Source organism: Pseudophryne corroboree, chromosome 2 (genome assembly GCF_028390025.1).
Source record: "Pseudophryne corroboree isolate aPseCor3 chromosome 2, aPseCor3.hap2, whole genome shotgun sequence".
NCBI classification, from domain to species: domain Eukaryota; kingdom Metazoa; phylum Chordata; class Amphibia; order Anura; family Myobatrachidae; genus Pseudophryne; species Pseudophryne corroboree.
Genome location: NC_086445.1, coordinates 150,615,858 through 150,639,766, shown reverse-complemented (window position 1 = coordinate 150,639,766; position 23,909 = coordinate 150,615,858). Strand labels below are relative to the sequence as shown.

Sequence of the window (23,909 nt, the reverse complement as noted above, 5' to 3'; positions counted from 1 at the left end):
AACACGTTTGCTAAATTCTACAAATTTGATTCCCTGGCTGAGGAGGACCGGGAGTTCTCTCATTCGGTGCTGCAGAGTCATCCGCACTCTCCCGCCCGTTTGGGAGCTTTGGTATAATCCCCATGGTCCTTACGGAGTCCCCAGCATCCACTAGGACGTCAGAGAAAATAAGATTTTACTCACCGGTAAATCTAATTCTCGTAGTCCGTAGTGGATGCTGGGCGCCCATCCCAAGTGCGGATTGTCTGCAATACTTGTACATAGTTATTGTTACAAAAATCGGGTTTTGTTGTGAGCCATCTCTTCAGAGGCTCCAATTGTTATCATACTGTTAACCGGGGTTCCTATCACGTGTTATATGGTGCGATTGGTGTGGCTGGTATGAGTCTTACCCGGGATTCAAAATCCTTCCTTATTGTGTCAGCTCTTCCGGGCACAGTTCCTAACTGAGGCTTGGAGGAGGGTCATAGGGGGAGGAGCCAGTGCACACCAGATAGTCCTAAATCTTTCTTTAGATGTGCCCAGGCTCCTGCGGAGCCGTCTATTCCCCATGGTCCTTACGGAGTCCCCAGCATCCACTACGGACTACGAGAAATAGATTTACCGGTGAGTAAAATCTTATTTTTTAAAGCTTTGTATTCATGTGATCAGATTTGATTATAACCCCGGGTGACTGCGCTGATGCTTTTAATAACCATTTTGTACATGCACATTGTGGGGAGGTCATTCAGATCTGATCGCTGCTGTGTGTTTTTGCACAGTGGACGGTCATATCCGAACTGCGCATGCGTAAGCACCACAATGCGCAGGCGCGACGGATGGCTGCAACAGGGATCGCCGGTCAGCGACAGGATTGTGCGAAGGATCCATTCACACGGGCGTTTGCAAGGAGATTGACAGTAAGAAGGCGCTTGTGGGTGGTAACTGACCGTTTCAGGGAGTGTCCGGAAAAACCGCAGGCGGGACCAAGCGTTTGAGGGGAGGGTGTCTGACATCAAATCTGGTCCCGATCAGCCTGATGTGATCACAGCGGCTGAGTAAGTCCTGGGACTGCACAAAATCAGTTTGTTCAGCTCTGCTACACATGCGTTCGCACACTTGCACAGCGAAAATACCCTCCCCCTGTAGGCGGCGACTATCTGATCGCAGGACAGCAAAAATCGCTGCTTAGCGATCAGATCTGAATAACCCCCATTGTGCGTTGTATAGTTTTGTAATGTGATAGTGGAACATCAATAAATGACAGGAAATCAGTTGTTGTTTATGGTGCACTCCATCTGATATTTACTAAAGGAACTGTGTAGACACATTAGAAACCTAAAGATACAAAATAGGGGATGTAGTTAATATCCCGGTGCTCAGGATCCCGATGGTCAGAATCCTGATGGTGAGTACTGGGGTTAAGATTAGGCACTAGGGGGCAGTTAGGGATAGGCTGTGGGAGGGGTGGGTTAGGATTAGGGTTAAAATACTTAATACAAAATAGTGTTATTTATTTTTCTCTAACGTCCTAGTGGATGCTGGGGACTCCGTAAGGACCATGGGGATTAGCGGCTCCGCAGGAGACTGGGCACAACTATAAAGAAAGCTTTAGACTACTGGTGTGCACTGGCTCCTCCCACTAAGACCCTCCTCCAGACTTCAGTTAGATTCTTGTGCCCGGCTGAGCTGGATGCACACTAGGGGCTCTCCTGAGCTCCTAGAAAGAAAGTATATTTAGGTTTTTTATTTTACAGTGAGATCTGCTGGCAACAGACTCACTGCTACGAGGGACTAAGGGGAGAAGAAGCGAACCTACCTAACAGGTGGTAGTTTGGGCTTCTTAGGCTACTGGACACCATTAGCTCCAGAAGGATCGACCGCAGGACCCGACCTTGGTGTTCGTTCCTGGAGCCGCGCCGCCGTCCCCCTTACAGAGCCAGAAGCAACGAAGAGGTCGGAAAATCGGCGGCAGAAGACTTCGGTCTTCACCAAGGTAGCGCACAGCACTGCAGCTGTGCGCCATTGCTCCTCATGTACACCTCACACACTCCGGTCACTGATGGGTGCCGGGCGCTGGGGGGGGGCGCCCTGAGGGCAATATATGACACCTTGGCTGGCAAATCTACATCATATATAGTCCTAGAGGCTATATAGATGTAAAATTACCCCTGCCAGTATTCCAGAAAAAGCGGGAGAAAGTCCGCCGAAAAAGGGGTGGGGCTATCTCCCTCAGCACACTGGCGCCATTTTTCCCTCACAGTTCCGCTGGAAGGAAGCTCCCTGGCTCTCCCCTGCAGTCTGAACACTACAGAAGGGTAAAAAAGAGAGGGGGGGCACTAAATTTAGGCACAGTATAGATATATATATTTGATATATAAATAAGCAGCTATAAGGGAAAACACTCATTTATAGTGGGATCCCTGTGTTATATAGCGCTCTGGTGTGTGCTGGCATACTCTCGCTCTGTCTCCCCAAAGGGCTTTGTGGGGTCCTGTCCTCTGTCAGAGCATTCCCTGTGTGTTTGCGGTGTGCCGGTACGGCTGTGTCGACATGTTTGATGAGGAGGCTTATGTGGAGGCGGAGCAAATGCCTGTAAACGTGATGTCACCCCCTGCGGGGTCGACACCTGAGTGGATGGTGCTGTGGAAGGAATTACGCGACAGTGTCGACTCCTTGCATAAAAGGTTTGACGACATACCTAATGTGGGACAGCCGGCTTCTCAGCCTGTGCCTGCCCAGGCGTCTCAAAAGTCATCAGGGGCTCTAAAACGCCCGCTACCTCAGATGACAGACACAGATGTCGACACGGATACTGACTCCAGTGTCGACGACGATGAGACTAATGTAACTTCCAGTAGGGCCACACGTTACATGATTGAGGCAATGAAAAATGTGTTGCACATTTCTGATGTTACCCCCGGTACCACAAAAAAGGGTATTATGTTTGGAGAGAAAAAACTACCAGTAGCTTTTCCTCCATCTGAAGAGTTAAATGAAGTGTGTGAAGAAGCGTGGGCTTTCCCTGATAAAAAGCTGGTAATTTCTAAGAGGTTACTAATGGCGTACCCTTTCCCGCCAGAGGGTAGGTCACGCTGGGAAACATCCCCTAGGGTGGATAAAGCGCTCACACGCTTGTCAAAGAAGGTGGCACTACCGTCTCCGGATACGGCCGCCCTGAAGGAATCTGCTGATAGAAAGCAGGAGGCTATCCTGAAATCTATATATACACACACAGGTGTTATACTGAGACCAGCTATTGCGTCAGCCTGGATGTGCAGTGCTGCTGCTGCGTGGTCAGATTCCCTGTCAGAAAATATAGATACCCTAGACAGGGACACTATATTGCTAAACGTAGAGCATATAAAAGACGCACTTTTATACATGAGGGATGCACAGAGGGATATTTGCCGGCTGGCATCCAAAATTAGTGCAATGTCCATTTCTGCCAGGAGAGGGTTATGGACTCGGCAGTGGACAGGAGATGCAGATTCCAAACGACACATGGAAGTTCTGCCTTATAAGGGTGAGGAGTTGTTCGGGGATGGTCTCTCGGACCTCGTTTCCACAGCAACAGCTGGGAAGTCTACATTTTTACCCCATGTTCCCTCACAACCAAAGAAAGCACCGTATTATCCGGTACAGTCCTTTCGGCCCAATAGGGGCAAGCGGGTTAAAGGCGCGTCCTTTCTGCCCAGAGGCAGAGGTAGGGGAAAGAAGCTGCAGCATACAGCCAGTTCCCAGGAGCAAAAGTCCTCCCCCGCTTCCTCTAAGTCCACAGCATGACGCTGGGGCTTCACAGGCGGAGCCAGGTACGGTGGGGGCCCGTCTCAAATTTTTCAGCAATCAGTGGGCTCGCTCACGGGTGGATCCCTGGATTTTTCAGATAGTATCTCGGGTACAAGCTGGAATTCGAGACGTCTCCCCCCCGCCGTTTCCTCAAATCTGCCTTGCCAACCACTCCCTCAGGCAGGGAGGCAGTGTTACAGGCAATTCACAAGCTGTATTCACAACAGGTGATAGTAAAGGTACCCCTACTTCAACAAGGACGGGGTTACTATTCCACAATGTTTGTGGTACCGAAACCGGACGGTTCGGTGAGACCCATTTTAAATTTGAAATCCTTGAACACATATATAAAAAAATTCAAGTTCAAGATGGAATCGCTCAGGGCGGTTATTGCAAGGCTGGACGAGGGGGATTACATGGTATCACTGGACATCAAGGATGCTTACCTGCATGTCCCCATTTACCATCCTCACCAGGAGTACCTCAGATTTGTGGTACAGGATTGTCATTACCAATTCCAGACGTTGCCGTTCGGTCTATCCACGGCTCCGAGGGTCTTTACCAAGGTAATGGCTGAAATGATGATACTCCTTCGAAAGAAGGGTGTTTTAATTATCCCGTACTTGGACAATCTCCTGATAAAGGCGAGGTCCAGAGAGCAGTTGTTGGTCGGGGTAGCACTATCTCGGGAGGTGCTACTACAGCACGGCTGGATTCTAAACATTCCAAAGTCACAGCTGGTCCCTACGACACGTCTACTGTTCCTGGGGATGGTTCTGGACACAGAACAGAGAAAAGTGTTTCTCCCGGAGGAGAAGGCCAAGGAGCTGTCATCTCTAGTCAGAGGCCTCCTAAAACCAAAACAGGTGTCGGTGCATCACTGCACGCGGATCCTGGGAAAGATGGTAGCTTCCTACGAAGCGATTCCATTCGGCAGGTTTCATGCAAGAACCTTTCAGTGGGACCTGCTGGACAAGTGGTCCGGATCGCATCTTCAGATGCATCGGCTGATAACCCTGTCTCCAAGGACAAGGGTGTCTCTGCTGTGGTGGCTGCAGAGTGCTCATCTTCAAGAGGGCCGCAGATTCGGCATACAGGACTGGGTCCTGGTGACCACGGATGCCAGCCTTCGAGGCTGGGGGGCAGTCACACAGGGAAGAAACTTCCAAGGACTATGGTCAAGTCAGGAGACTTCCCTGCACATAAATATTCTGGAACTGAGGGCCATTTACAATGCCCTAAGTCAGGCAAAACCCCTGCTTCAAAACCAGCCGGTACTGATCCAGTCAGACAACATCACGGCGGTCGCCCATGTAAATCGACAGGGCGGCACGAGAAGCAGGACGGCAATGGCAGAAGCCACAAGGATTCTCCGATGGGCGGAAAATCACGTGTTAGCACTGTCAGCAGTGTTCATTCCGGGAGTGGACAACTGGAAAGCAGACTTCCTCAGCAGGCACGACCTCCACCCGGGAGAGTGGGGACTTCATCCAGAAGTCTTTCAAATGATTGTAAACCGTTGGAAAAGGCCACAGGTGGACATGATGGCGTCCCGCCTAAACAAAAAGCTAGAAAAATATTGCGCCAGGTCGAGAGACCCGCAGGCGATAGCTGTGGACGCTTTAGTGACACCGTGGGTGTACCGGTCGGTTTATGTGTTCCCTCCTCTTCCTCTCATACCAAAGGTACTGAGGATAATAAGGAGAAGAGGAGTAAGAACTATACTCATTGTTCCGGATTGGCCAAGAAGAGCTTGGTACCCGGAACTTCAAGAAATGATGTCAGAGGACCCATGGCCTCTACCGCTCAGACAAGACCTGCTGCAGCAGGGGCCCTGTCTGTTCCAAGACTTACCGCGGCTGCATTTGAAGGCATAGCGGTTGAACACCGTATCCTGACGGAAAAGGGCATTCCGGAGGAAGTCATTCCTACGCTGATTAAAGCTAGGAAAGAAGTTACCGCAAACCATTATCACCGCATATGGCGAAAATATGTTGCGTGGTGTGAGGCCAGGAAGGCCCCAACGGAGGAATTTCAGCTGGGCCGTTTCCTGCACTTCCTACAGTCAGGGGTGACTATGGGCCTTAAATTGGGTTCCATTAAGGTCCAGATTTCGGCTCTATCGATTTTCTTCCAGAGAGAACTGGCTTCACTACCTGAAGTTCAGACTTTTGTTAAGGGAGTGCTGCATATTCAGCCCCCTTTTGTGCCTCCAGTGGCACCTTGGGATCTCAACGTGGTGTTGGATTTCCTAAAGTCACATTGGTTTGAGCCACTGAAAACCGTGGATTTGAAATATCTCACGTGGAAAGTGGTCATGTTGTTGGCCTTGGCTTCGGCCAGGCGTGTATCAGAATTGGCGGCTTTGTCATGTAAAAGTTCTTATCTGATTTTCCATATGGATAGGGCAGAATTGAGGACTCGTCCCCAGTTTCTCCCCAAAGTGGTATCAGCTTTTCATCTGAACCAACCTATTGTGGTGCCTGCGGCTACAAATGACTTGGAGGCTTCCAAGTTGTTGGACGTAGTCAGGGCCCTGAAAATCTATGTTTCCAGGACAGCTGGAGTCAGAAAGACTGACTCGCTCTTTATCCTGTAAGCGCCCAACAAGTTGGGTGCACCTGCTTCAAAGCGGACTATTGCTCGCTGGATCTGTAGTACGATTCAGCTTGCACATTCTGCGGCTGGACTGCCACATCCTAAATCTGTAAAAGCCCATTCCACGAGGAAGGTGGGCTCTTCTTGGGCGGCTGCCCGAGGGGTCTCGGCTCTTCAACTTTGCCGAGCAGCTACTTGGTCGGGGTCAAACACGTTTGCTAAATTCTACAAGTTTGACACCCTGGCTGAGGAGGACCTAGAGTTTGCCCATTCGGTGCTGCAGAGTCATCCGCACTCTCCCGCCCGTTTGGGAGCTTTGGTATAATCCCCATGGTCCTTACGGAGTCCCCAGCATCCACTAGGACGTTAGAGAAAATAAGAATTTACTCACCGATAATTCTATTTCTCGTAGTCCGTAGTGGATGCTGGGCGCCCATCCCAAGTGCGGATTGTCTGCAATACTTGTATATAGTTATTGCTTAACTAAGGGGTTATTGTTGAGCCATCTGTTGAGAGGCTCAGTTGTTATCATACTGTTAACTGGGTATTGTATCACGAGTTATACGGTGTGATTGGTGTGGCTGGTATGAGTCTTACCCGGGATTCAAAATCCTTCCTTATTGTGTCAGCTCTTCCGGGCACAGTATCCTAACTGAAGTCTGGAGGAGGGTCTTAGTGGGAGGAGCCAGTGCACACCAGTAGTCTAAAGCTTTCTTTATAGTTGTGCCCAGTCTCCTGCGGAGCCGCTAATCCCCATGGTCCTTACGGAGTCCCCAGCATCCACTACGGACTACGAGAAATAGAATTACCGGTGAGTAAATTCTTATTTTTTCTCACGTCCTAGATGATGCTGGGGTCCATATTATTACCATGGGGTATAGATGGGTCCACCAGGAGCCATTGACACTTTAAGAGTTTAATAGTGTGGGCTGGCTCCTCCCTCTATGCCCCTCCTACCAGACTCCGTTTAGAAAATGTGCCCAGAGGAGCCGGTCACAGCTAGGGGAGCTCTACAGAGCTTTCTTAGTAAAAGTTTTCTTGGAGTTTTTTGTTATTTTACAGGGAGGCTGCTGGCAACAGCCTCCCTGCATTGAGGGACTGAGGGGGGGAGCAGTGTCCATCCTACGGGGTCTGAGCCACTGTCTCCGCTGACTGGACATTGAGCTCCAGAGGGGATAGATCGCTCCCCGCCACAGTGGAACGCTCACCCCAGCAGCATACCGCCGCCCCCTTGCAGAGCTGAAGTGTGGCGAGTGAGTCACCCCCCCCCCCCCCCCAACAAGCGGGGGGTCGGTGTGAAGATGGTGACTACAGGGTAGGAGCGCAGTATTAACCGCGCTCCAAGGCAGCTCAGCGGTACATAGGTACGGCGCTGTGAGGGGCGCCCTGAGCCAGCGCCTGACCCTACGCTGACCATTTCAGCCTGTCGGGGTCTGCGGATCTCAGCCAGCACACAAAAACCTCAGGCCAGTATAATCTTGAAGAGCGGGAAGACAGCGCCATTAAGGGGGCGGAGCTTCTCCTCAGAGTGGACCCTGCAGCGTTTCAGCGCCATTTTCCTGCCTGCAGTCGGATGCAAGTGGAAGATCAGTCCCTCCAGTGCAACTCCAGCTATGTGTACGGTACCACGGGGTTGTAGAAGGGAGACAGTCAGCGCTGGTTTAGGGTCTCCCTATACCTGTAATAGCGCTGTGTGTGGGTTGGCTCCAATCTCTGTGTCTCTCTGCCATTCTTGGGGGGAAAACTCTGTCTACCCAGTACCCTGTGTGTATGTGGGGTGAGTGGTGTGTATTAGCAAACATGTCTAGAGACTCTGTTTCATATGCTGCAGAGGATTTATCTTCTCAGGAAGATCCCATCCCATGTAATCAGGATTGCACTGTTGTAGCGCAGATCCCAGCTAGAGAACCGGAGTGATTAGCCTCTCTTAGGGGGACTATTTCTCAGATTTCTGAAAGGGTTGCAAGAACTGAGCATGCAACTCAGGTATTGCAATCCTCTATGGTTGTATGGTCTGATACTGCTCCCTCAGGGTCCCCTGCGGTACATTCTCACAAACGTGCACTTGCCAAGATTATGCAGGATGACACGGACACCAATTCTGACACTTCAGACGGTGACAGGGATGTGTCGAGGGGAGCGGCATCACTTGCAAAGGGGGTGCAGTTAATGATTGAGGCCGTACGGGATGTGTTGCACATTTCTGACACAACTCCTGAGCAGGTTGAGGTGGCCTTTTTCACGGACAGTAAAAAGGCCCCTCTCACCTTCCCAGCATCTAAGGAATTAAATGCTATATTTGAAACAGCCTGGGAAAATCCGGAGAAAAAATTCCAGATCCCTAAGAGGGTCTTGTTTGCTTTTCCCTTCCCAGAGAAAGATAGAAAGAAGTGAGAGTCTCCACCGATAGTTGACGCCTCTGTCTCCAGGCTGTCAAAACAGGTGGTTTTTACCAGTCCCGGGATCTACCGCGTTGAAGGACCCGGCAGATCGCAAGGTGGATGCTACACTCAAATCCATTTACACGGCCTCTGGGGCGATACTGCAGCCTACTATTACCTGTGCATGGATTTCTAAAGCTATAGCCAGGTGGTCAATCACTCTGCAGGAGGACTTGACTACGATGGATAAAGGTGACGTTGATTTATTTTTACGTAATATTCAAGATTCTGCAGGGTTCCTGGCAGATTCCATGAAGGACCTGGGTTTCATGGCTGCGGGGATCCCCTCAATGTCCGTCTCGGCTCGCAGGGGTCTCTGGCTGCGCCAATGGTCTGCGGACGCGGAATCCAGGAAAAGTGTGGAGAGCCTACCCTATACAGGTCAAGCTCTCTTTGGGGAGGCGCTGGATGCGTGGATTGCCACGGCTACCGCGGGTAAGTCTCCTTTTCTCCCCTCAGCTGCACCGGCTACGAAGAAGTCTTTTACACCAGCCATGTCACAGTCCTTTCGGCCCGCGAGGCCTAGAAAGAACAAGCCTTCTCGCACCTTCTTCAGAGGTGGTCGTGCTAAAGGAAAAAAGCCTGCTCCCGCAGGTTCCCAAGACCGGTACCTCAAAGTCCTCCGCATGACGGTGGACAGCACAGCCTGGAGGAAGGTCAGGTGGGAGCAAGACTCCGGTATTTCAGCCACGTCTGGATGTCGTCTGGCCTGGACCCTTGGGTACAGGATATAGTGTCCAGGGGGGGTACAGGCTGGAGTTTCAAACTCTCCCACCTCACCGTTTCTTCAAATCAGGCTTACCAGCTCTGCCGGTAGACAGAACAATTCTTCTGGAAGCTATCCGAAAATTGGTAGTGTCCGAGGTCATTGTTCCAGTTCCGCCTCATCAGTGGAACAAGGGTTACTATTCGAATCTTTTCGTGGTACCGAAGCCGGATGGAGTTCAAATTCAAGATGGAGTCTCTGAGAGCTGTCATCTCAGGACTGACTGAGGGGGAGTTCCTGGTGTCCCTGGACATCAAGGATGCGTACTTCCACATTCCCATTTGGTCGCCGCATCAGGCATATCTCAGGTTTGCACTGTTAGACGATCACTATCAGTTTCAGGCGCTGCCGTTTGGTCTCTCCACGGCACCGAGGGTCTTCACCAAGGTGATGGCAGAGATGATGGTTCTCCGCAAGCAAGGGGTGAACATAATTCCGTATCTGGATGATCTCCTGTTCAAGGCGTCGTCCAGGGAGAAGTTGTTAATATCCATTGCTCAAGGAGCACGGTTGGATCTTGAACCTTCCAAAGTCTCATCTGGAGCCGACAAGGAGGCTGTCTTTCCTGGGGATGATCCTAGACACGGAAGTGCAGAGGGTATTTTTACCGGTGGAGAAAGCATTGGTGATTCAAACAATGGTCCGGGATGTCTTGAAGCCTACCCGGGAATCAGTTCATCAGTGCATCCGCCTTCTGGGGAAGATGGTTGCCACCTACGAGGCTCTGCAGTATGGAAGGTTTCATGCTCTATCCTTTTAGCTGGATCTCTTGGACCAGTGGTCGGGATCTCGCCTACATATGCACCAGAGGATACGTCTGTCACCGAAAGCCAGGATTTCGCTCCTCTGGTGGCTACAACTACCACACCTTCTGGAAGGCCGAAGGTTCGGAGTTCAGGACTGGATCCTTCTAACCACAGATGCAAGTCTAAGAGGTTGGGGAGCAGTCGCTCAGGGGGAAACCTTCCAAGAAAGGTGGTCGAATCAAGAGTCCCTTCTCCCAATAAACATCCTGGAGCTAAGGGCCGTATACAACTGCCTTCTTTAAGCAGCACACCTTCTACAGGATCGGGCTGTTCAGGTGCAGTCGTACAACGTGACCACAGTGGCCTACATAAACCGTCAAGGTGGAACGAAGAGCAGGGCGGCAATGTCAGAGGTGTCAAGAATCCTCCTTTGGGCAGAAAGAAACGCGGTGGCGATGTCGGCAATCTTCATTCCGGGAGTAGACAACACGGGAAGCAGACTTCCTCAGCAGACACGATCTCCATCCAGGAGAGTGGAGCCTCTATCCGGAGGTGTTCGAGGAGGCAACAGGTTGGTGGTGGGTTCCTCACAGACATGATGGCCTCCCGCCTCAACAAGAAGCTGCGGAGGTACTGTTCCAGGTTGAGAGACCCGCAGGCAGTGGCGGTGGACGCACTGGTAACACCGTGGGTGTTCACATCAGTGTTGTGTTCCCTCCACTTCCTCTGATACCAAGAGTTCTTCAACTTGTAAAAAGAACAAAGGTTCTGGCAATCCTCATTGCTCTGGACTGGCCAAGGAGGGCTTGGTACGCGGATCTGCTGGATCTTCTGTTGGAAGTTTCAAGGCCCTTACCTCTTCGGGAGGATCTGCTACTGCAGGGGCCGTTCGCTTATCAAGACTTACCACGGCTACATTTGACGGCATGGCGGTTGAGCACCAGATCTTAGCTCAGAAGGGTATCCCGAGTGAGGTTATTCCTACCCTGATACAGGCTAGGAAGGGGGAAACGTCTAAACATTACCATCGAATTTGGAAAAAATATGTTTCTTGGTGTGAATCCAAGAAATGTCCTGCGCTGGAGTTTCAACTTGAACGTTTTCTCCTTTTCCTGCAAGCAGGTGTGGATATGGGCCTGAGATTGGGCTCCATCAAGGTCCAGATCTCAGCTTTGTCCATATTCTTCCCAAAAAAATTGGCTGTCCTCCCATAGGTTCAGACATTTTGAAAGGGGTTTTGCACATCCCCTCGCCAACAGCACCCTGGGATATTGATGTGGTGTTGCAGTTCCTGCAATCTCATTGGTTTGAGCCTCTACAGGAGGCTGAAATCCAGTTTCTCACGTGGAAGGCGGTCACTTTGTTGGCCTTGGCTTCTGCTCGACGTGTGTCGGAATTGGGGGCTTTGTCTTGTAAAAGCCCCTATCTGATCTTCCATGAAGATAGGGCGGAACTTAGGACTCGTCCGCAGTTCCTGCCTAAGGTTGTATCAGCTTTTCATATCAACCAACCTATTGTGGTGCCAGTGGCTACTGACTCCTCAATTGCTTCAAAGGCCTTGGATGTTGTGAGGGCTTTGAAAATATATGTAAAGAGGACGGCTCGTCATAGAAAATCTGACTCTCTGTTGTCCTCTATGATCCCAAGAAAATTGGGTGTCCTGCTTCTAAGCAGTCGATTTCACGCTGGATCAGGTTCACCATCCAGCATGCATATTCTACGGCAGGATTGCCGTGTCCAAAATCTGTAAAGGCCCACTCTACTCGTAAGGTGTGGCTCTTCATGGGCGGCTGCCCGGGGTGTCTCGGCTGTACAGCTTTGCAGAGCAGCTACTTGGTCTGGGTCGAACACGTTTGCTAAGTTTTACAAGTTCGATAATCTGATGACCTCAGTTTGGTCAAGCAGTCTTGCAGGAGCCTCTGCGCTCTCCCTTCCGTTCTGGGAGCTTTGGTACATCCCCATGGTACTAATATGGACCCTAGCATCCTCTAGGACGTAAGAGAAAATAGGATTTTAATTACCTATAGGTAAATCCTTTTTTCGTAGTCCGTAGAGGATGCTGGGCGCCCGCCCAGCGCTTCGTTTTCCTGCATTGGTTTTGTAGTTCAGTACTGCCTGGTTCCTAGGTAAGTTCTGCGTTATTTACTGTTTCAGTACTGTTTCAGCTGTTGCTGAGTTTTCCGGCATGTTAGCCGGATTTGCCTGTTGTGTGAGCTGGTATGAATCCAGTAGCGGATCTTGCCATGGGCAAGCAGAACTTTTGCCCGGGGCGCTGCCTTCCGGAGGGCGCTGGCGCCATCCGGAGGGCGCCGCACCATGGCAAGATCCGCCACTGCTGTGCCCTCCGCTGCCCGCTGTGTCCCCCGTCTGTGCCTCCTGTGAAGGGAACTAGACGCGTAGCGTCTAGTTTCCCTTCGTGGAGAGTACCTTTTGCTGTGCGGTGCGCGATGACGTCATCGCGCACCGCTCAGCATTCAAGCGGCGCTACTAATGTACAGGGGGCATAACTGACCACGCCCCCTGTATTAAGCCACGCCCCGTTTCCTGCCCGAGGCGCAGAGCGGGCTTGAATCGGCCCTGTATGAATCTCGCCACTATCTGTGTATTTCTTTCTCTCGAAGTATGTTGTCTCCTCGGGCAGTTTCTAGACTGAGTCTGGTAGGAGGGGCATAGAGGGAGGAGCCAGCCCACACTATTAAACTCTTAATGTGCCAGTGGCTCCTGGTGGACCCGTCTATACCCCATGGTACTAATATGGACCCCAGCATCCTCTACGGACTACGAGAAAAGGATTTACCGGTAGGTAATTAAAATCCTACTTACTGTAATATGATTGTATATATGGGTGGGGTGTAAATCGGTGATGGAAAATCTATGAATCCCTGTCCTATATACATTATTACCTAAGGATACAGCTGCATGTTCAAGTATTTTTAAAGTATCTGTAGCTAATCTTATGAATTATTCTCATTCTCAGCAACAAATATCACTAATTGTATGATCTTCCTTTTGAAGACGGCTGCTCCAGCTATAGTCATTTATATTCAAAGATTACTGAGGATGGATGTGGCAGTCTGCACAGACTACTATTATTGTTCATAAATCTCCATGTTTGTTTATTTTTAAATATATATAATTTTTTTTTTTTTTTTTTGTCAAATCATTTATTTTGTTTCCTGACACTTCATGTCGTAAATTATTCTGTAACATGTGAAATACAGGAACTGCAGGGCAGGGATTAATGTGATACCTAGGCTATTATTAGCTGGGTTACATAATTCCTGACATATATAATCTGCATGCTTGCATATCCTTATTGATGTTGAATTTTTAAAGATGTAGATTGCTGGTATTATACTATATTTATACAGCAGCAACATATTGTACAACCAGAGAAAGAAATGAAACACCAATATATTCTGTGCGGTGCCCACCTTTTATGTCAAGCAGGATTATATACATTTTGGTTCGGATTTTTTATTTTGGGGGCCTTACAAAATGTTAAAAAAAATATATATATTGCATTGTGTACAAGTTCTTTCTCGCTTACGTCTGTGTTACAGTATATAAGGAGTTGCGGCAATGTACTTAGGTGCTCAGTAGTGTTGTATACAACAGACTCCCAGCTGACTGCTGTACATAAATAGACAGTTGTTTTTGCTGAGTGCTTGGGCTACTGTTCCTTGAATTTGTATCTTCTTTTTCTATTTCAGTGATGGAGAAGCAGCCACTTCCAGGGATGCAGGAAAACGCCTTAATTCGGAGCATTGAGGAAGAGTACAGGAAAGCATTCCAGTATATAAATAAAGGTCTGAACGCAGATGAAGCTGGTTACAAGCAAGATGCTCGCAACTTTTACATACAAGGCCAGGAGAATTTGCTCAGAGGATTAAGTGTCTCCTTGCAGGGACCAGAGTGCAGGGGTCCGGCTTGGGATACTGCCAGGCAGATGCAGGAAAAGATGCAGGAGACATTGGAGAACATAAACACAAGATTGAATATTTTGCAGCACAGTATGTCTGGTAGCCCTGCCGCGGGGGCATCAGCTCTATACCCATCGCTGCCCTTGAAAGAAAAAGAAAGGCCAGAGCGCCCACCACCCCCTCAGATGGCTCCATGCCCTTTAGAGCCAACCAATGGAGTCTCGTGTATAGCAACAGAAGCCACCAATCCCCGTATAGGAGGTGCAGCAGCCCCGCCAGCCTACACCCCCCAGGCCACAGATGGACATTACACCGTCTCCTATGGGACAGAGTCTGGGGAATGTTCCATAGTAGGGGATGACTTCTACTGTGTGTATGCACAGCCACCCCCAGTGCAGAGTCTGGGGGTAGACGCAGAGGAACTGATCCTCATTCCCAGAGGGGTTCAGATCTTCTATGTCACCCCAGATGGTCTGGTGAGTGCCCCCTCATATCCAGGGTATCTCCGCATTATAAAGTTTATGGATACCACCAGTGAAATGGCTCAGGAGCGCCCCCCTGCTTTCCTCCAGGTAAGGTACACAGCTAACCTTTAGTCTCTGACACTTGACACTGATTCTTATCACTATGTCGTCTACTGGTGTAGTTATGTTTATACCCCTTTTCCACTGCCTTTAAAAACACGGGTAAATGCGCCGTGGCGCGCATTTACCCTTGTTTTTTCGTAGTGGAAACGGCCCCCCCGGCAAATTCCCGGATCGACTGATCCGGGAATCCTACCCGGGTATTTTGCAGGGTTGAACACGTGTTCAACCCGGTAAGCTGTGTAGTGTGAACGGAAGCCGCGTCGTGGCGACACTGCTCCCGTTCACAGTGTATGGAAGGACGGCGCTGGAATATCATGTGATCTCCCAGCGCCGCCCCTGCCGCGTCAGCATCAGCGTCACCGACCTTGGTGAGCGCGCTGTGGGTAAGGGGGCTGTAGCACGGGTCGCAGCCATGTCAGGCTCCCGGCTGCGACCCGTGCTACAGGTGGATAAGGGGTATAAGTTACCCTGTACTTGTCCTATATTGTCTTCAACTGTAAAGGTGGGTACACACTAGTAGATATATCTGCAGATCAATTGATCTGCAGATATATCTATGTACGGATCGGGCAGTGTGCTATGCATACACACTGCCCGATCCGTCGGGGGACTGACGTCATGAACTGGGCGGGCGGGCGTGCGCCCGCCCAGTTCACCTGTCAATCACCGCTGGCCGCCGCAGCATGTGTACGGGCGGTCGGACAACCGCCCCGTACACACACAGCGACGCGCCAATATATCGTTAGATATATTGGCCGTCGGCTGTGCTGCGCGGCCGACGCGATACGTCTGTGAACGACGGAGTTCACAGACGTATCGGCCGTACACACTGGCCGACGGTCCCGCGATATATCGGCCGTTCAAGAGAACGGCCGATATATCGACCAGTGTGTACGGGCCTTTAGTCACTGTTTTCCTGTTTTGATTATCTGCATGTGTACTCTGTAATTGAGCGCTGCGGAACCCTTGTGGCGCCATATAAATAAAGCATAATAATAATCCTTCTGTCACAACACAGTTCATCTATTTATGTACTTAAACTTTCCCGGTCCTAAGTTGTCTTTAAGATGGACTATGTGATCCAGCACATCCGCTGACGTAGTGCTGACACACACACCGGGATTTCCCTTTTCAGAGTATGAGTTAAGCGACTGTACGTTTGTCACAGTCACATGAATGTATTGTAAAGTGACGTTTCCTGTGTATTGCTGTAATGGTTAGACAGCAATCCTACCCTGTCACGTGCTGCTGCTGTGTCTGCTGCTTATGGTGTCTGATGTCAGGTTACTTTGTCTTGTTGATGAGCTAAAGTGACTTGTACTGAGTAATGCTTTAACTCTCTGGACAAAAGGGAAACTAAAGTGTAGTGGAAATCCCTCAGAAATCTGGTACAACTTGACAAACTGGAAACCCTTTCCCAATTTTTTGGGTCTGTGCATGTTCCCAAATCATTTGTGTCCTATTGTTCCCATGTGCAGTGTTTGGAAGAAAAACCTTAGTTTTATTTATTTTCTTTGGTTCTTGTTAATAATGTCGGCATGTACCTAGAAATGCGCAAATGACGGCGCTCCCGATATGAGCTGTCATTTGCAATCACTGGACTTCTGAGTTTAGGACCTGGAGTCCTACTGCCAATGTGAAGTGAGATCTGGACACCGCGGGGCTGCTGGGAGGGATCTCTCTGGGGAAAATGGGGCGATAAGCCGATAGATTTCTATTGCCCACCAGGTCCAAGCTCCAGAATGCATTTCTTTCTAGAGCTTGGTACATATGGGAAATGCTGACAAAGCTCTGAAAACGACATTTTTTGAAGTTTTGGCCGCATTTTCAAGGTTAGGACATCCCACCTTTGTTGTTTTTGGCACAGATCAGTTTATAAGCCTGATTAAGAGTCAGACGCAGCAGCGTCCATCTTTTGCCCAGTCGTACATCTGCAACTTTATGCTAATACCACTGTCAGGCTCCTCCCCTGTGCCTCTGTGCACCTACTTTCAGCATCTGCAGCCAGCGCCGCAGTCATGCTCAGTGTGCCTTTAGCATCAGTCGCACCATGGTAACTAGTACCAGGCCCACACAAGGAGCAGATTCTCCATCAGATTATGGCCTCCAATGTGAACGATTAGGCGTTTGTGTACACAAACATTTCACCAACACTCCACAACACATCAATAAGACTGATCATCTCCGTGCGTCTGAATAGCCACCTCCCTGTCACCGCGCAGGAATTTCCAATCCATTGTCAATACAATTCTGTGCGCGTGCATCTGACATTGTAACGCTGACTTTCTATGAGCACAATTGGGGCACGTGTGCGGTGTGCAGGCATACTAAAAAAATTGCTCAACTACTTCAGACACTGACACAGTGGGGTATATTTACTAAGGTCCCGATTTTGACCGAGATGCCGTTTTTTCTTCAAAGTGTCATTTCGGTAATTTACTAAGCAAAAATCTCGGCAGTGATGAGGGCATTCGTAATATTTTGGAAGTCCTTGGAAAAAATCACGAATCAATACACCATCGGTCAAATACGCCTGTAATTTGGTAGAAATCGGTAATTTACTAAAAAGTGCAAATCACAAACACTGCCGACAATAGCCAAACACTGCCGTGATGAAATACAAATCGTGAAAAAGTGCTAAAAAAAAACAGACCTGCTTTTTTATCCCGTGTTTGTATAGGCATGCAGGGATCCATGAGATCCGTGCATGTTTATCAGTGGGAAGGGGATGGGAAAGTGTTTTTTTTTCTAAAAAAAATTGCGTGGGGTCCCCCCTCCTAAGCAAAACCAGCCTCGGGCTCTTTGAGCCGATCCTGGTTGCAAAAATATGGGGGGGAAAATGATAGAGGTTCCCCCATATTTAAACAACCAGCACCGGGCTCTGCGCCTGGTCCTGGTTCCAAAAATACGGGGGACAAAAAGCGTAGGGGTCCCCCGTATTTCTGAAACCAGCATCGGGCTCCACTAGCCAGATACATAATGCCACAGCCGGGGGACACTTTTATATAGCTCCCAGCGGCCCTGGCATTACATAACCAACTAGTCACCCCTGGCCGGGGTACCCTGGAGGAGTGGGGACCCCTTCAATCAAGGGATCCCCCCCCTCCAGCCACCCAAGGACCAGGGGTGAAGCCCGAGGCTGTCCCCCCCCCCTCCCCCCCCCCATCCAAGGGCTGCGGATGGGAGGCTGATAGCCGTTGTGTAAAAAAAAAAAAATGTTTTTAGTAGCAGTTCTACAAGTCCCAGCAAGCCTCCCCCGCAAGCTGGTACTTGGAGAACCACAAGTACCAGCATGCGGAGGAAAACCGGGCCCGCTGGTACCTGTAGTAGTAGTAGTAGTAGTAGTAGTAGTAGTAGTAGTAGTAGTAGTAGTAGTAGTAGTAGTACTACTACTAAAAAAAATACCCCAATAAAAACATAAGACACACACCTTGAAAGTATAACTTTAATGCATACATCCACACCTCCATATACACATACTTACCTTATGTTCACACGAGGGTCGGTCCTCTTCTCCATGTAGAATCCATGGTGTACCTGTGGAAAAAATTATACTCACAAAATCCAGGGTAGAAGCCTCTTCTTCTTGTAATCCAGGTACTTGTCAAAATAAAAAAACGGACACCCGACCTCGCACTGAAAGGGGCCCCATGTTTTCACATGGGACCCCTTTCCCCGAATGCCAGAAACCCCCTCTCACTTATGTCTAAGAGGGTTCCTTCAGCCAATCAGGGAGCGCCACATTGTGGTACCCTCCTGATTGGCTGTGTGCTCCTGTACTGTATGACAGGCGGCACACGGCAGTGTTACAATGTAGCGCCTATGCGCTCCATTGTAACCAATGGTGGGAACTTTGTGGTCAGCGGTTGACCGAAAGTAACCTCACCGCAGACCACAAAGTTCCCACCATTGGTTACAATGGAGCGCATAGGCGCTACATTGTAACACTGCCGTGTGCCGCCTGTCATACAGTACAGGAGCACACAGCCAATCAGGAGGGTGCCACAATGTGGCGCTCCCTGATTGGCTGAAGGAACCCTCTTAGACATAAGTCAGGGGGGGTTTCTGGCATTCGGGGAAAGGGGTCCCATGTGAAAACATGGGGCCCCTTTCAGTGCGAGGTCGGGTGTCCGTTTTTTTTATTTTGACAAGTACCTGGATTACAAATGGATTACAAGAAGAAGAGGCTTCTACCCTGGATTTTGGGAGTATAATTTTTTCCACAGGTACACCATGGATTCTACATGGAGAAGAGGACCGACCCTCGTGTGAACAATAAGGTAAGTATGTGTATATGGAGGTGTGGATGTATGCATTAAAGTTATACTTTCAAGGTGTGTGTCTTATGTTTTTATTGGGGTATTTTTTTAGTAGTAGTACTACAGGTACCAGAGAGCCCGGTTTTCCTCCGCATGCTGGTACTTGTGGTTCTCCAAGTACCAGCTTGCGGGGGAGGCTTGCTGGGACTTGTAGTACTGCTACTAAAAACAATAATTTTTTTTTACATAACGGCTATCAGCCTCCCATCCGCAGCCCTTGGATGAGGGGGGACAGCCTCGGGCTTCACCCCTGGTCCTTGGGTGGCTGGAGGGGGGGGACCCCTTGATTGAAGGGGTCCCCACTCCTCCAGGGTACCCCGGCCAGGGGTGACAAGTTGGTTATGTAATGCCAGGGCCGCCGGGAGCTATATAAAAGTGTCCCCCGGCTGTGGCATTATGTATCTGGCTAGTGGAGCCCGGTGCTGGTTTCAGAAATACGGGGGACCCCTACGGTTTTTGTCCCCCGTATTTTTGGAACCAGGACCAGGCGCAGAGCACGGTGCTGGTTGTTTTAAATATGGGGGAACCCCTATCATTTTCCCCCCCATATTTTTGCAACCAGGATCGGCTCAAAGAGCCCGAGGCTGGTTTTGCTTAGGAGGGGGGACCCCACGCAATTTTTTTTTTAAATTTAACACTGTTTTTTTTTTTTTTGTAAATAAAGGTGCACAATGAAGCCCAGCACGGATCTCTCAGATCCGGCCGAGATTCATTGTATTAAAGTCGGCAGTGTTTTACAAATCACTCACGTAAAACACTGCCTAAAAAAACGAATGACATCGACATCGGTAAAACCGAAAATGCAGAATACGGCAGCTTAGTAAATTAGTCGTACTAAATTCAAAAAGTTGCATATTTACTCTTTCGATGTCATTCGTGATTGAACTTTGACCTCAAACGGGAAAATACGATTTTTAGTAAATATACCCCAGCGTGTGACTCTAAATTGGGCCATATCTATGCAAGCTATGCTACATCTTTAGCTGCTCTATCTGATCATACCCGATCATGTCATACTTCTTACCCAATGATACCATACACAGAGCACTTGGTACTAGGCCATGGGTGGGCAAAGTGCGGCCCGCGGGCCGGATGCGGCCCGCTACCTCTCATCAGTGTGCAGGCTGGTAACTTTGTCTGGGGAGGGGGGAAGCTGGTAACTGTGTCTGGGGAGGTGGGGAGCTGATTATTTGGTCCAGGGAGTGGGAGAAGGGGGGCTGATTATTTTGTCCAGAGATGGGGGGAGCTGATTATTTTGTCCAGGGAGGGGATAGACTGGAGGGAAGATGATAACTGTTATCTAGCTCATACACTTGTGAGATATCAGGTACAATCCTTCGATTTCCACTGCATTTGTGAGATAAATCGAAGGATTGTATGCACGTTTTAGGTACCATGCGACGCAATGCGTGGTCACGATATTTTCTGTGCGGCCCTCGAGTATTCGCTGGAGTGTCAAGTGGCCCCCCAGCTGAAATAATTGCCCACCCCTGTACTAGGCCAAGCCCTAATATATTGTATCAGGAGTTCATTATCTCACGCCTCTATTGGATTATGGGGAAGAGTTGTCAAACAATGGTAATTTCCATGAATGTTGAGATGCAAACTGATTTACTAGCACCATCAAAGTAATTAGGTAAAATCTTGTTAAAAATATTTATTTTCTATTTTCAAGAAATTTTTAATAAAAAATAACTTTTGCCAATGGCAAAACAAGTAGCAAATGCCTTAAACAGGCACTAGATAGAGAATCTGTTGCAGTAAAATTAAACATAATTGGCATCGGCAAAAAAGTACAAATGTGTAATTTTGCCTAAAATGTATAAAGAATGATAGAGTGAAGAATAGGATGGGAGGGTGAGGGAGAAGGAATAGAGGCCAAGATGGGAACGGGAGCTTCACTACTTATGAACTGCTCCTGTACTTAAGTTCCCGCCACTGAAATTCCCGGCAAGTTGGATGCTTGATAATCAAGGACCATCCGGCCCCTGATGATGAAAAGGGCCCTAGGTACCAAATTATTGCCTTAGGTGCCAAACATTTTTTGGGCTTGGCTGGCGTTGTTGCATCAAATGCGACCCCACCAAGCTGAGTTTTTGCTGACATGGTTGCATTTGTGTCAACTTTAAGTCGGTCATCTCAGATGCAACTCTAATTTTTCAATTGGAAAGGTAGTCAAATCACATATCAAACAGATGCAGAATTTCATAAGAAAAATAAGTGTTCTTCATTTTAACATATCTTTATTCATTCTCGAGAGTTAACTGCGTTTTCTTGTGCAGGTACTTTGTTAAAACTCAAGAATGAATAACGATACATTAAAACAAAACACCATTGTTTTTCTTAGTAAATTCTGAATCCGTTTGATATGTCACATGATTACCTTCCCAATTACAAATAATTAGAGTTGCATCCAAGATGGCTGACTTCAAAATGGCCACCATACTGGTGACATACCCTAAAAAGTTTTCCCATCACTCCTATATCATATGCGTAGACACTGAATTGCTATTTCCGTATTCATTTCATTTTTATAATGGGGGTTTCCACACTGATGGACCACCCTGTATTTTTGTACATAAGAGCAGTTATCGATGGCGATCCTAGCCTTTTTGCTGAGTGAGATGCAATTGTCCCTGTGTTGAATGCTGTCTGTAGTAGCTGCGCTTAGAATGCCCAGGTGGCGAGTGCCAGCTAGTAAGGCCACTAGCAGCAGGTGCGGCGCTCGCCTGAATAAGGGTCTGTGTATTTGGAGCTATGTAAGTGGCAATCTACGGCATGCTCCCTTCCTATGTTATTAGGGGCTTCTGTGTAATTCAGAGATTAACCCTTGCCTGACTGTACTAGACAGGGCTACTGCATAACACCCGCAAAAAAGAGAACATTACTAGTTACTTGATCTGCTCTAATCGCTAGAGGAAAGCTCCTGCACACTAATTATAAGTAATATGCTCTGTGTAGTGTGACGTTGCGTACCCATTAAAGTGCTATGAATGACCTCCCAGGAGTGCTAAGTGGACTTGTTTATTACTGTGTAGGCTCTGTGATTAGTAAACACTGTCATATACTTATCTGTCAGGTTGTAAGAACAGGGCAAAGTTCCTTAGTCCACTATGAAGGTGACTGGCTGGGTGCCTGTCATTTAGTTAATGGACTTCCGTGCTCGCACTCCCCAGCCCTCAGCATAGTACTGATGGGGATGCTGTGTGTCAGTGGCACTTGTAATCATTGATATGGTATATTATATCCCAATAACATGGGCACAGAAATAGTCATTCCCAGTAGCACGCAGCAGGATTCTTACTGCTCACAAATTTATTGGTCTAAGTATACGAGGAACGTTTCGGTCCACACATGACCTCAATCACTCCATAACAAGTCCCCATACACGTGTGTGTGTGTGTGTGTGTGTGTGTGTGTGTGTGTGTGTGTATTAGTGACATATGGCCTTATACAGTGGTGCACACTGTCTCATGCATAGCTGTGATTTCATTTGCAGCGGACTTGCTAAAATATGCCAATGTCTCAGCCGCTGTCTGGTGCACAGAGAGACCCACTGCCAGGCTCTCACATCCTCCGCTTACATACAGAAGTGGGAACATAGGTTGCACATCGGCCACACCATTGAGCATCAAAACACTGTGCTGTCTCACGTAAGGTGCCGGGGCTTCTCTTGCTGCATATGCATTTGCAGTGGCTGACTATGACACCCCCAGAAAATGGCCCCGAGATGGCTGCATTTCTCTAACCCTCTCCCCCCCAAACGCTGACTACCTGCCCCTCACTCTGTAAATACCACTCCTTCTGAGATCGACATTGTAGCAATGGTGAATCAGGCCCATATCACAGTGCCCTCCATAATTGTGGCAGCAAATTATAATCAAATAATACAGATAGAATCAGCAAATCCTTTGTTCACAATCTGCTTTTAGGAAATGTTATGATCATTATCCTAGCTGTGATTTTATCACTGATCTATAAGGGTGCTGTACACCAGCTGCTGTGGAACTATACATCCCAGCATGCCCTGCCAAAGTTTCCGCAAGTCCTGATAGCAAAACTTGGCAGGGCACGCTAGGGATGCGTACTTCCCCCAGCCATTGGAGTGTCGCGTGCTGAATGTTCATACTTGTGTATGTTATTTTTTTTTTTTTTTATGGCCGTATAAAGACCCAGTGTGGGCCAGATGTTTGCCTGTTGGCCTGATTGCTGCTGTCTGGGGCACTGCTTTTTCTTCTGTTGGGTCTATACTGCAGCAATATAAAATAACTGAGACACGGACAGAGCCCATCTCACATCCTGTGAATACCACAAGTGTGTTCTACACTATAATGATTTAACTCCCTATGTTGGTGACATGACCCCCTGCACTCCCCGAACATGCAGCTCAACAATATAGTTAAAGTTGAGGTAGATAATGCTTGAACGAGAACGACCCGTGGGTGCGGGCAACGTTCAGACATGCACACTAGAAGATATGAACAATAGATCTTTTAAAAAAGATTATCGTTAAGATCGTCTAGTGGATTGCCCAGTGTGTATGGGGCTTAAGAGATGTACAATAACAAAATATTGTTACACCAAATGCCAGAAAAGAAGTCCACTATATTTTGTTCTATAGCCGAAGCAAATCTAATGCTAGGTACCCAAGACTCTTGCGTGCCAGCCTCTGCATATAGCTGCTACCTGCTACCATCTCCGATCATGGTGCGCTCTCAACTGCTCAGATCGCCTCATGATAGATTCTGCGTTATTTCCCTA

General features: G+C 48.6%; 1 protein-coding gene across 3 annotated transcripts in view; it reads left to right on the top strand.

Annotated features, from left to right (window-relative positions):
- The window catches only part of SPART (spartin), an 80,549-nt gene that overhangs the window by 37,824 nt on the left and 18,816 nt on the right, over positions 1-23,909 (top strand). For all 3 annotated transcript variants that reach the window (XM_063951828.1, XM_063951827.1, XM_063951829.1), the window contains exon 2: positions 14,033-14,814. In XM_063951828.1, coding sequence (XP_063807898.1) covers positions 14,035-14,814 — 780 coding nt within the window. In that variant the 5' untranslated portion in view covers positions 14,033-14,034. The remainder of the gene's footprint in view (positions 1-14,032; positions 14,815-23,909) is intronic.